Genomic DNA, 14120 nt, shown 5'->3' with positions numbered 1-14120 from the left:
CACGTCCTCGGACAAATCAGCGTCGTCTATGGGGTTCGTTGACACGCACGCATTCCACGGTGAAAAGCCAGCCAGGGGTCACCGGCGGGATCCCAGTCGTGCTCAATAACCTCACACCGAGGGCGGGGGGGGGGGGTCGAGGGCGGCGGCCTAAATGGTGATTAATAACCATCCCCCGTACCCCCGTACCCCCGATCCTTCCCCCTTCACCCCCCCCAGGTCAGCCAAGAGCGGCTATGCGGTACCAATGTGGTACAGAGACACTCGCTTTAGGGAAAGAGATTTGACCGTTCGGTGCAAGCCGGGACCAGGCAAGCTTGGGGACTCTCTTCCCCGGATGGTCCGGCCCCTTTACCCCGTTTCTGTTTTAGGGTGGGGGGGGGGGGGGGGCTGGGTGTAGGGACGGGGTGAGACCCAGGGCGAGGGGAGGGGTGGTCTCGCCCCTCCCTCAGTAGTTGTACTTGCCCTGGGAGCTGACGGGCGAGGTGGCGGGCAGGAAGAGAGGCTTGGGCGGGACGTCGGGTTTGAGCGAGGCGCTCCGCCTCACGATGGCGACGCGCGGGGTGGGGGGGTTCTGCTCGCTGTAGCTGTGCTGGCGGGACAGGTATCCGTTGGGGATGAGGGGGTGGTGAGGCCCGTCGCCCCCGGGGACGCCGGACGAGCCGACGCGCCCCAGCAGGGGTCCCGTCGGGTGGGACAGCCCCGCGGAGCGGTGGTGGGGGTGGGGGTGGGGGTGGTGGTGGGGGTGGGGGTGTCCGAAGCTGTGTTGCCGCGGGACCCCGTTGGACATCTTCGAGGCGTTGACGAGCGAGTGCTTCTGGCGGGACGGCCGCTCCAGGGTGGACTGGGCCGGGGCCTCGGGCGGGACGTCCAGCCGGCGGGTCAGGCTGTCCCGCGGCAGGGTGGTGGAGCTGTAGTACGGGGCCGACTCGGTCTCCGGGATCTGGGGCCCGCGGGCGGCGAAGGCGGGCAGCCCGGAGGACGAGGTCAGCACCGCCAGGTCGTTGGCGTTGGGGTTGCCCCCGGCCACGGCCGTGGCGTTGGCCTGCTGGATGTGCCTGAGGAGCTCGTCCAGGGCGGAGACGTCCACCACCGTGTGGGGGTACCCCTGGTAGGGCGCGCGCTCCGCGCTCGGGACCTTGTAGGGGCGGTCCTCCGGGTGGAAGGCCCCGCCCACGCCGCCGCCCAGCAGCTGCCCATTGGCCAGGCCGTGCGCGGGGAAGGGGCAGAGCTGCTGGGACAGGGAGGAGCCGGACCGGGACAGGCCCGCGGCGGAGTGGGGGTTGGGGCCGGGGTCCTTCCCGTTGTTGCAGTTCTGGTTCCTCTCCCACGGGCTGCGGAACGCCTTCATGTTCTTGATCGGCAGCTCGGGGGTGGAGTCCGGCGTGGGCAGGCCCGACAGCTCCTCTGAGTTCTCCTGGTACTGGTCGCCGTGCTGGTGGTGGAGGTGATGCTCGCCGTGGTGATGGTGGTGGTGGTGGTGGTTGCCGTGGTGATGGTCGGCGTGGTAGAGGTGGTGGTTGCTGTGGCGACGGTCGTCGTCGCCGGGCCCGGACAGGCACTTCCCTCCGTGGGGGATCTCCTTCCCGTTGGGGATGAAGGAGTTGTAGAGTCCCGGAGGGGCAGGAGGAGACACCTCCATCTTGTCCTCCTTGGCCTGGGGGTCCAGCAGGCCGTTGAGCTTGGCCAGGCTGCGCAGAGACAGGGCGTGGGGCAGGGGGGCCTCCGAATCCTTCCCCAGGCGCTTGGTCCGGTGGCTGCCCCGGCTGCAGTAGCAGGAGACCAGGAAGCCCGAGAGGAAGGCGCCCAACACGAAGGCCACCAGCACGCAGGCGATCAGCAGGGTGTAGTGCACGCTGTAGCTCGACCGGTCGCCGTCGGGCAGCCGACGGACACCTGGGGGGGGGGGGGGGGGGGGGGGGGGGGGGGGGAGAGAACACATGACACTTTATTCAAGAAGCACCTTCCACAGATGAAATGAAACAAACACCCTGTCGACATTCAAACATCGCACCCTGGGAAGCAAACCAACGACCTCAGAGCTTCCCATGTCAGGACACACCAGGAGAGCTAACCATGTCAGGATAAACCAGGAGAGCTAACCATGTCAGGATAAACCAGGAGAGCTAACCATGTCAGGACAAACCAGGAGAGCTAACCATGTCAGGACAAACCAGGAGAGCTAACCATGTCAGGGCAAACCAGGAGAGCTAACCATGTCAGGACAAACCAGGAGAGCTAACCATGTCAGGACAAACCAGGAGAGCTAACCATGTCAGGACAAACCAGGAGATCTTCTCATATCAGGATAAACCAGGAGAGCTAACCATATCAGGATAAACCAGGAGAGCTAACCATATCAGGATAAACCAGGAGAGCTAACCATGTCAGGACAAACCAGGAGAGCTAACCATGTCAGGATAAACCAGGAGAACTAATCATGTCAGGACAAACCAGGAGAGCTAACCATGTCTGGATAAACCAGGAGAGATTCCCCATGTCAGGATAAACCAGGAGAGCTAACCATGTCAAGGTGGCTGTCAGTATCTTGGAGCCTGTGACTACAAGCTTGTAAGAGATGATTAAACTTCTCATAATGACTGCACTTTAAACGCTCAATAAATCACTGGCGGAATTTTAATTTATTATTCATTTTTTAATAAGATATTCAAGAGCATGCTTCGGCGCGAGGTACACCTGGCATCTCGTGCTCGGCGAAATAAACAAATAAATAAATAAATTCAAAATGCATGATTAAGCCCACCTGTTAATGAGCCAATTCACCCAACTGAGAATTATTTGAGTGTGTGTAACTGGCACAGGCATTAGATGTATTTATTTTTCAGGATGCCTGTGGATGGGTATTATTTCCACTCATAAACCCTCCAGTTCCATCCTGCAGAAGGGAAGATGGAGGAAGTTTGCTTGTTTGCTTCTGTATCTTAGCACTTGGACACTCGGGATATAATAAAATTGGGATTATCAACAGACTTTGGTCAAATACATACTTGTGTTGGATGCACATGTAGTTCCGTGCTTTACTGAGTTTGTCTGGTGTATTGGAACCGTTGAAATACAAACAGCGCATACCCCCCACCTTCTGGTCCCCTTGGGTGGTTCAATTGCACCAGGCAAGATCAATCGAGCATAGAAAAAGATTTGAACCCAAAAACCATTACGTATTTTCACCCAGGTCTGATTATGAATGACGGGGCTGTAACTTCTCAGATAGGAACCAGAGATCTCAGCTCCACCAATCACAGAGCGCGTTGGTAACGAGAAACAGAACAGGCCCGTCGGCGATTGGTGGATTCCATGCGGGAAGCGAGGACACATCTGCCTCCATTTTCATCTTCCCTGCTGGAGACCAGGGGGCTGCACCTCAACTGTGAGGTCACACATTCCAAATTCCAAAGGTCCATCAAGGCGACAGCCAATCAGAATGCTTACAGGCACAGTGACAGCCAATCAGAACGCTTACAGGCACGGCGACAGCAGCAGCCTCAGAATGCTCCAATTAACGCCTGTCCCTCAGGTTGATTTTCACCTCCTGATGTCTTCCAACTAAAAACGACAGACATACAAACTGCCATTCGCATTTATGTGTCAAGCGCAAGTGTTATCCACTGTGGTGAATCTACAGGGGCCATGCCCTGGAACAGAACGCTGCCAAGGACCAGTTAGACTGGCAGAACGGCTGACTATCTTGCTGCGGAGGTCTGCAAGCGCAAATTCACTTGCCCCCCCATCATGTCAGTCCGCAACAAGGACCACACAGGTAAGTGCTACCTATGCAATTATGGGGAGGACGAAATTGCTCACGACTGAAAAATGACAGGGGACAGTTTTTAGTGCAACACCTCCCTGTTGGGGGAGGGAGTTCAGGTCGCACACCCGCGTAAGTACATGTTTTACTTTGACGGCGCGGGAGTGACAGATATAGCCTTACGCGTTCAGCCGCTTGTAAAAAGGCCTGCGTTGCGGTCACGCAATATCAACCTGTACTACGACCGGATGATTACTGTTTTCGTTCCGCGGTGCGTCTTGCTTTGACTCGATGGAGAACGTTGAGGGGAAAGCGGTAAGCAGAGGTGGAAAGGTCAGGGGTCAGAAGGTCAGGGGTCAGAAAGTAAAAGTCCTGCCGTGCGTTTCCTCCACCCATGAACTCAGCCGGCTGATTTCACTCATTAGTTCTTCCTCCCGGCTGTGCCAAATCCAGACAAAATACTGGGGAGGACCTGGATTTAACACCTCTGATGCGCAGAAGAGTATGGTTATGGTTTCTGCATACCTGGAAAATAACTTAATAACAGCTGTCAAGGTCTGACGACATGGGAGTGATCTGCCCTAATCCTAGCCAAGGACAAACCCCCCCCCCCCCCCCCCACCGCGCCAAACAAACTGCGATCCGAAGCGTGTCGCGTAACTCAAAAACAATGCCCCCCCCCGTCCGTGTGAACAAGCGACAAACACACAGTGCCCTTCGCATCACATCATCCGCACAGCCGGGAGTCCAAGCAACCGAACGGGAGCACAGATAGTTCAGGATACGAGCAGAAAAAACAAAACACAATTACAAACAGTTCTGAAGCTTCTGAGACCAACTGGGCGCGTTCATCAGGTAAAGAACATCAGGCAGACCACGCTATGACCTCAGAAATCGACACGCCATTTTGAACAGCGAGATCCCCCCCCCATCCCTACTGGGCATTAAAAATGGTGGTTGTTTTATTCTTTTATTCTGGTTAATCTTATCTCTGTTCCTGGTACAGTCTGAGGAACACAAAAGGACAACGGGGCGAGAGAGAGGGGACAGGGGGAGATATGGTAATTGGACTCAAACGGGCCGTTTGTCTTCCTCCCGCAAACGGCTTTGGACAGCGCGCCCGTCCCCCGTGGCAGTAATAAGCGTGTTATGTAGGTCAGGACCGCGGTGGGAGAGACAGCGGAGAGAGAGAGGCTCGCGCCTCCCGGATTTACCCAAACCCCGCAGAGGTCCCGTGTCTCACAAACCAATCCCAACCAGAGGCCGAACTGCAGGGAACTAAAAAAACAAAAAACAAAAAAACAAAAAACAATCCCTGCTGTGTTTTTGCAATAACGGCTTCTCAGCATAACCTCTCGAATCGTAACGCTACCTGTTTTTTTTGGGGGGTTTTTTACACGGCGGCACAAGCATAATCAACAAATCGTTCCTGGAACACTGCTTGCAGTAATGCCGCTTTTCCGGAGTAGACCTGCATCACCTTCGAACCTGCGCCCGCATTTAGCACAACCGGGCGGGCGAAAACAAACATCTATTTTCTGCTGTTCTCTGGCGGAACAGTGGTGGAAATAAAGACAGAAAAAAAGAAAGAAAAATAAGAAAAATAAAGTACCTAGCCGGCGCGGCTTTGGTAGGTTGTTTTTGCGCTTGGGCGGCCTGTAGCGTAGTGGTTAAGGTAAAGGACTGGGACCCACAAGGTCGGTGGTTCTAATCCCGGTGTAGCCACAATAAGATCCGCACAGCCGCTGGGCCCTTGAGCAAGGCCCTTAACCCTGCATTGCTCGAGGGGAGGATTGTCTCCTGGTTAGTCTAATCAACTGTACGTCGCTCTTGATAAGAGTGTCTGCCAAACACCAGTAATGTAATGTAATGTAATGTAATGTAATGCTTGTCTTTAGCGATTCCGCGCGCGCAGCGTAGCACGTACACCGCCGTGGTCTGAGGCTCACGGCTCGCCCCGGCCGCGCCCCTGAAAGGGAGGTAACGTAAGCGCCCCACCCCAGCCCAGCCCCACCCCACCCCCCTGCGTCCGCCATGCGTGCAGAACCCGCGGCCCGCCCGCCCCGCCAATGGCATTGATATTTTTCTGACGCTCTGTCGTTCACGCTGGCGGTGGTGGGAGAGCGTTTCCGACGCTCTGTCGTTCACGTTGGCGGTGGTGGGAGAGCGTTTCTGACGCTCTGTCGTTCACGTTCGTGGTGGTGGGAGAGCGTTTCCCACGCTCTGTCGTTCACGCTGGCGGTGGTGGGAGAGCTTTTCCCACGCTCTGTCGTTCACGTTGGCGGTGGTGGGAGAGCGTTTCCAACGCTCTGTCGTTCACGCTGGCGGTGGTGGGAGAGCGTTTCCCACGCTCTGTCGTTCACGTTCGCGGTGGTGGGAGAGCGTTTCTGACGCTCTGTCGTTCACGCTCGCGGTGGTGGGAGAGCGTTTCCCACGCTCTGTCGTTCACGCTGGCGGTGGTGGGAGAGCGTTTCCCACGCTCTGTCGTTCACGCTGGCGGTGGTGGGAGAGCGTTTCTGACGCTCTGTCGTTCACGCTGGCGGTGGTGGGAGAGCGTTTCCCACGCTCTGTCGTTCACGCTGGCGGTGGTGGGAGAGCGTTTCTGACGCTCTGTCGTTCACGTTCACAGTGGTGGGAGAGCGTTTCTGACGCTCTGTCGTTCACGTTGGCGGTGGTGGGAGAGCGTTTCCCACGCTCTGTCGTTCACGCTGGCGGTGGTGGGAGAGCGTTTCTGACGCTCTGTCGTTCACGTTGGCGGTGGTGGGAGAGCGTTTCTGACGCTCTGTCGTTCACGTTCGCGGTGGTGGGAGAGCGTTTCTGACGCTCTGTCGTTCACGTTCGCGGTGGTGGGAGAGCGTTTCTGACGCTCTGTCGTTCACGCTGGCGGTGGTGGGAGAGCGTTTCCGACGCTCTGTCGTGCACGCTGGCGGTGGTGGGAGAGCGTTTCTGACGCTCTGTCGTTCACGTTCGCGGTGGTGGGAGAGCGTTTCTGACGCTCTGTCGTTCACGCTGGCGGTATCAGGCTCGCCTGACAGCTGCGAATCCTGGCGTTTTTTTTTTTAAGGTAAGAAGAGTCGAGGTTTGCAACAACAGCAGCAGCAGCCTGTCAATTCAGCCTGACTGGGTCAATTCTCGGCAAGAGGTTGGAGTGATGGGCCCGCCTGCCAGTCTCGTTTCAGAAATACAAACCGGGTACAAATTGCAGCCAATCGGAATAATGAGAAAAAGCACACTTCACTACACTGCACCTTTGTCAGATTTTGAAAAACGTACTCTTCCAAGACACGCACGCCATTTCACCCCCACAAAAAATTATTGCTTCTTGACGTACGCCATATATACACTGGGCATGTGATATTTCCAGCACATGACATTTTGATTATAGTCTATATATTCCGTATGACACGATGATCACATCTTGCATATAAATTGGTTTTAACGGGTTGTTTGGTGCCATTCGTTCGCTCACAGTCTGAAATATGGAGCTCTTTTTATTATTTTTTTGACACTTCCTGCGGAGCTGACAAGACTAGGCCCGAGCAGCAACTACTGTGTCCTCAGAAATATGCACTAAACATACTGCTTACACATTAGCGAGTATTTCTAGTGCACAATGGGCAGTACGTGAAAAATATCGTCCATACAAGATTTCCAACGGTACTGAGGAAGGGTCATAAAACGTCCAATGTCCAAGTGTCATGAGTGGGTCAACCGCAGACTCCTGACCCCCGCGCTGGCGGAGATGAACTGCCCTCGTCATGGATGACTAGGCATCGCCTGAAGCTCGACCCTGAAAGAGCCTCCCAATCCAGCATCGCTTGTGCGTCACGTGTGCCTTGATCTTTGTATGTCCACCCTCCCCGTGCAAGACCAGCGCTATCCCAGAATGCCGTGCTGCAGCTTTGACTCTGGGACGGTTCTGCTGGAAAATCTCAGCATCTTTGAAGTTTGCTTTTTTAACTATTTTACTATGTTTTAAAAAAAACAAAAAAAAAACAAAACAATAACTGCTTTTGTACTAGCCGGAACAGAGTCTGCTTAGTCCAGCCAGTGTTCCGCCCACAAGCCGACCCTTTGTCAGAACAAAAGCAGCTACCGCGGAGCGCTGCTCACACCCAGCGGCCGGTCCACAAAGGACAACCTGGAGTTACCTGTGGCCGACTTATAATTACGTTTCACATCCTGTGGTTTCTGCTTCTGAAGACAGGATTTACGCCTCATTACTCCTGGATACTTCCCCGCCTCTCGGCCTTCTGGAGGCATTCATAGGCTCATCGGTGAGCGGGGAGGCAGTGCAGTGACGTTTTAAGATTATGAGACGTGTACGTGTGTGTGTGAGTGTGAGTGTGAGTGTGTGTGTGTGTGTGTGTGTGTGTGAGTGTGTGTGTGTGTGTGTGTGTGTGTGTGTGTGAGTGTGTGTGAGTGTGTGTGTGAGAGTGTGTGTGTGTGTGTGAGTGTGTGTGAGTGTGTGTGTGTGAGTGTGAGTGTGTGTGTGAGAGAGAGTGTGTGTGTGAATGTGAGAGAGTGTGTGTGTGTGTGTGTGTGTGTATGTGAGTGTGTTGGTGAGTGTGTGTGAGTGTGTGTGTGAGTGTGTTGGTGAGTGTGTGTGAGTGTGAGTGTGTGTGTGTGTGTGTGTGTGTGTGTTTGTGAGTGTGTGTGTGTGTGTGTATGTGAGTGTGTTGGTGAGTGTGTGTGAGTGTGTGTGTGTGTGTGTGTGTGTGTGTGTGTGTGTGTGTGTGTGGGATCAGCTGAGATTAAAGGACAGTGGTGCAGTAATCGCTCACACAGCCCAGGATGATGTGACACCCGTGCGGAGCGATAATGCGGCGATGCAATTAGTGCGTCTGACGCCCCCCCCCCCCCCCCCCCCGCGCAACCCGGCAACCGCCACCCCCCACCCCACACCACCCACCCCCCGCCCACACTGCCCGCCACGTCTCAATTTAACACAGCAAGCGTCGGCTAGAGTGCAACTTAACACAACCACCAGGTGTTAATGACAGGGGGAGCACATTAAAGAGACGCAGTCACACATGGGAGAGAAGGGGAGAGGGAGAGAGATGAAGAGGGAAAGAGGGAGAGAGAGAGAGTGAAAGGGAGTGAGAGGGAGGGAGAGAGAGAGAGAAAGAGGAGATAACAGAGTAACGGAGGGGGAAGAAACACGGTTCATGGAAAAAGAGGTAGAGAGGAAGGAACCTATAGGGAGAGAGAGAGAGAGGGAGGAAAACAACCAGGGGGAGAGTAAGAAAGGGAGGGATAGATGGAGAGAGAGAGAAAGAGAGACGGAGAGAGAAATGCACTCTGGCTAAAACGGACCACTGGTTTTTCAACTAGTACGTTAAAAATCCAGGTGCATTGTGGGTCTTTGCCACCACTGTGTGTGCACTGACAGCTCCTGGTTCTAATAAAGGACTAATCCCCCCAGCCACTGGAGCCCTGCACAGACTGACCACCTGGGGAACAGCCACCGGAGCCCTGCACAGACTGACCACCTGGAGAACAGCCACTGGAGCCCTGCACAGACTGACCACCTGGAGAACAGCCACCGGAGCCCTGCACAGACTGACCACCTGGAGAACAGCCACTGGAGCCCTGCACAGACTGACCACCTGGGGAACAGCCACTGGAGCCCTGCACAGACTGACCACCTGGAGAACAGCCACTGGAGCCCTGCACAGACTGACCACCTGGGGAACAGCCACTGGAGCCCTGCACAGACTGACCACCTGGGGAACAGCCACCGGAGCCCTGCACAGACTGACCACCTGGGGAACAGCCACTGGAGCCCTGCACAGACTGACCACCTGGAGAACAGCCACTGGAGCCCTGCACAGACTGACCACCTGGGGAACAGCCACTGGAGCCCTGCACAGACTGACCACCTGGGGAACAGCCACCGGAGCCCTGCACAGACTGACCACCTGCGGAACAGCCACTGGAGCCCTGCACAGACTGACCACCTGGAGAACAGCCACTGGAGCCCTGCACAGACTGACCACCTGGGGAACAGCCACTGGAGCCCTGCACAGACTGACCACCTGGGGAACAGCCACAGGAGCCCTGCACAGACTGACCACCTGGGGAACAGCCACTGGAGCCCTGCACAGACTGACCACCTGGGGAACAGCCACTGGAGCCCTGCACAGACTGACCACCTGGGGAACAGCCACTGGAGACCTGCACAGACTGACCACCTGGGGAACAGCCACTGGAGCCCTGCACAGACTGACCACCTGGGGAACAGCCACTGGAGCCCTGCACAGACTGACCACCTGGGGAACAGCCACTGGAGCCCTGCACAGACTGACCACCTGGGGAACAGCTACTGCAGCCCAAAAAAAAAAAAAGGAGAAAAAAAAGTCAAGCAAAAAATACCATATATATATTTTTATAAGTGTAAAAACAGCGTATTAATATTTTACAGAAAAGTATATAGGCCTGTGAATAACCTTTTAGAGCAGGGTGAGATCAGTGAAGATTGTGTGTATGTCATAGCTTGTCTTTCTCAAAGAGGGCAATGAAATGGCCTTCTAAAGGTCTCGTCGTGGTGTTCCGGTGAACTCCAGAATGTTCTCTGCTCTCTGCCTCCCACCCCACTCCCCCACTCCCCCACTCCCCCCCCCCCCCTTCCTAAAGTGGTTCTGGACCACTTTATTTCCCCCGCCCCCGCCTCTCTCTGCGTTTTAATGAGTTTTAGAAGCCCGCCTGACGATCTTCATTACGGAGACGGTCGATCTCCTGAATGGCTCAACGGGTCACTGGCCCAAGAGGAGGTGCGTTTATGTACCGCAGAAAACAAAAACGTCTCAACAAGTATCTTAGTCTTACATCTAGACTTATTTCTAATCTTATTGCTATGACCTTTTTGCTAAATGAGACAAAAAAATGTCAATAGAGTGAGAAACAGTAACTTGAAACAAGCTGATATTTCCTACATGACAGAACAAAAAATGTGCTCTTAAAGTCTTATTACAAGACAGTGTGGGCCTGTCCCTAGATTGGAAGGGGTGGGGGGGTGGGGTCTAGACGTAGCTTAGCTGTGGGATTATCATTGACAAGCTGGACGTTTTGAGGTGCAGGGAAAGCAAGGGAGAAGCTTTTTGGCTCTCAAAGCACAAGATAGTCCGATTTTTGAGCTCCGTTGGAGAAGAATTTGGCGCGAGTGTGTTTGTCTCATCTCAAAAGGTTCACACATCCTTGTTAGTGTTCTGACAGAGGGAAGATTTCGGTTAGCATTTTGGGTGGTGGCAGCATTTATTTTTTTTGGTTCATGATGGCATTTTAGCCAAGCTAGCATTTCTGATCTCAGCAGCATTTTAGCGACAGCAGGATTTTTCGGCCATTATAGCATTTTTAGTCACAGCAGCATTTTAGTCATGCTAGCATTTCTGGTCATTATAGCATTTTAGCCATACTAGCATTTTTTTTGCCCTCAGTTGCATGTTAGTCACAGTGGGACTTTTGGCCATTACAGGATTTTAGGCACAGCGCTGGTTTGGTCATTACAGGATTTTAGGCACAGCGCTGGTTTGGTCATTACAGGATTTTAGGCACAGCGCTGGTTTGGGTCATTACAGGATTTTAGGCACAGCGCTGGTTTGGGTCATTACAGGATTTTAGGCACAGTGCTGGTTTGGTCATTACAGGATTTTAGGCACAGCGCTGGTTCGGTCATTACAGGATTTTAGGCACAGCGCTGGTTTGGTCATTACAGGATTTTAGGCACAGCGCTGGTTTGGTCATTACAGGATTTTAGGCACAGCGCTGGTTTGGGTCATTACAGGATTTTAGGCACAGCGCTGGTTTGGGTCATTACAGGATTTTAGGCACAGCGCTGGTTTGGGTCATTACAGGATTTTAGGCACAGCGCTGGTTTGGTCATTACAGGATTTTAGGCACAGTGCTGGTTTGGGTCATTACAGGATTTTAGGCACAGCGCTGGTTTGGTCATTACAGGATTTTAGGCACAGCGCTGGTTTGGGTCATTACAGGATTTTAGGCACAGCGCTGGTTTGGTCATTACAAGATTTTAGGCACAGTGCTGGTTTGGGTCATTACAGGATTTTAGGCACAGTGCTGGTTTGGGTCATTACAGGATTTTAGGCACAGCGCTGGTTTGGGTCATTACAGGATTTTAGGCACAGTGCTGGTTTGGGTCATTACAGGATTTTAGGCACAGCGCTGGTTTGGGTCATTACAGGATTTTAGGCACAGCGCTGGTTCTGGTCATTATAGCGCTCTGGGCCGGGGTAAACTCATTGGGCCGGGTAGCAGCAGGCAGACCCAGGAGCAGCAGGCCTTGAGAGCCGTCGCCACGGTAACGGCGGCCAAGGTAAGTGTCCGGGCGGAGCAGCTGCGGAACTCTCCGGATAAGTGTTCCAGGGCTTAACGGACTCTTCTGGCAAAGTGCATTGTTGGGTTTTTGGACAAAAAAACAAAAAAAAACGTGTTTTTGTTCGGCAGGAATGGGGGCAGCCTGTAGCCTTGTGGCTAAGGTAAACGAAGGTTTGTGGTTCAAGCCCCCTGGTGTAGCCATGATAAGATCCGCACAGCCGCTGGGCCCTTGAGCGAGGCCCTTAAGGCCGCTTTGCTCCAGCGGGTATTGTCCCCTGCTTAATCAAATCAACTGCAAGTCGCTTTTAGATAAAAGCATCAGATAAACAAGAAATGAAATGGCTACCCATTACACAAGTGTGTGTTGGGGGGGCTACAGTTCAGATGCTGTTAGTTAATTAGCACCTATGCTAATTGCCCATTGCTAGGTAACAAGCTGGTATATCATTAGTTATTGAGCGGCCATGTCACTTGTTCATCCCGCGTAATGAACAACTACGCTAACAGTGCTTCACCAGTTAATTAGTAAACACGTTAATAGTTCCGGGTGGGGGTGTGAGTTTCCATGGTAACGCCGCTGAGAGTCTCTACACCAGTGACTTTTGTTCCAACCACAATCGCAATCCCAGAATCTTTACAAGCCTCTTACCCGAAAGATATGTTGCCTAACGACATGCAGTTGTTGGCAATACAGCACAATAAGCGCAATATGAGCGTGGCACTTCGATTACTCATGTTATTCATACTAATTTCAAACACAACACAGCTCAAGAGGGCAGGTCTTCCCGTTAAACACGACGGGCACCTCATTTCGAGACGTTAGCAGCTAGTTAAGATTCGGGGTTTTGCGATTGCGGTCGGAAAGAAAGCCAGCAGACACAGGGGGGTCCCCCCTGCCCCCCCCCAGGACCGAGTTTGAGAAGCAGGGACAGATTCAGCTCCAGTAACCCCCCCCCTGCCAGCTTCAGGGGGGCTGATCCACACACAGCTGGCTCCTCTTTACCCTAATAGGCCTAATATGGAGGCTCTGCCCCTGGGCTGTTCACATGGCCTTCCGCCAAAAACAAACAAAACTCAACACATCCTCAGTTTAAATCTCTTCTCTATTCATCACAGGTCCTGTCAACACACTGTTTACCTTGTTACAGGATGACATTCCTTGTGTAAATAAATGGAAATTATTGAAGCTCCATATAGTAATAGATACAAAATCTATTAATATTTTACCAATATTTTTCTCATTGAGTGGAATTTGATGGAAATGCACGTTCGGAATATAATTTCTTAAACAGTAATGTATGTCTGATTCAATGTTTCACATTCACTGATTCTGGAAAGTATATTTATCATAGAGTACGTTTGATTAAATTTGGAATTTGATTAAATTCCCCATATATTATCCCCATTTTATGTAATATCTTATGCATTCCATTTTACTTAGTTGTGAACGGGGAAAACCTTTTCTGCAAAGCGTTTCCTACTGATTAGGGGAAAGAGCAGCTCTCCTTCCCTAGCGCACACAGAACCTTCTCACAACATTGCTGCCATGGAGTGGCAATGTTATAACCCCGACAAAACGTTCCAGTAACGTTGTGAGAACACTGCATACGCTGGATCTGTGAAAGCAGGTGTCCTTGAACCGTGATAGTGCCTCACGGTACTGGATCTGACATGACGGCCATTTTACCATGCAGGGGTAACAGCCCCCACTTCCCCCCCTCTCCCTCCCTCTCTCCCCCCCTCTCTCCCCCCCTCTCTCCCCTCTCCCTCCCTCTCTGGTTTCCACTCTTTGCCAAGTTGGGAAGTTTTGGGAGTCGGGCAGGATGCAGAAAGGTCATCTGCAGCAGGTGAACGGATCTCTGGCTCTGAGGGGAGGGTTGAAAGCTGGCGGCGTGCCCCACGGCGATGTGTTTTTTTTTTTTTGGCACCCCCCTGAATTCTCAGCAGGTGGGAACCGCACCAGGAATACTGTGGCTGGTTTCGGGGGGGGGGGGTTGCCGCAGAGCGGGAACGGGGGAGG

General features: G+C 53.2%; 1 protein-coding gene across 1 annotated transcript in view; it reads right to left on the bottom strand.

Moving 5' to 3' along the window:
- Positions 1–401: 401 nt before the first annotated feature.
- The window catches only part of LOC133136647 (semaphorin-6D-like), a 44371-nt gene continuing 30652 nt past the window's right edge, over positions 402–14120 (bottom strand). Inside the window, exon 17 of the mRNA XM_061254294.1 lies at positions 402–1896. Coding sequence (XP_061110278.1) covers positions 449–1896 — 1448 coding nt within the window. The 3' untranslated portion in view covers positions 402–448. The remainder of the gene's footprint in view (positions 1897–14120) is intronic.

This window comes from Conger conger, chromosome 9 (genome assembly GCF_963514075.1).
Source record: "Conger conger chromosome 9, fConCon1.1, whole genome shotgun sequence".
Lineage (NCBI taxonomy): Eukaryota > Metazoa > Chordata > Actinopteri > Anguilliformes > Congridae > Conger > Conger conger.
Note: the sequence above shows the minus strand (reverse complement) of the source record. Positions and strands in the feature narration are given on the sequence as shown.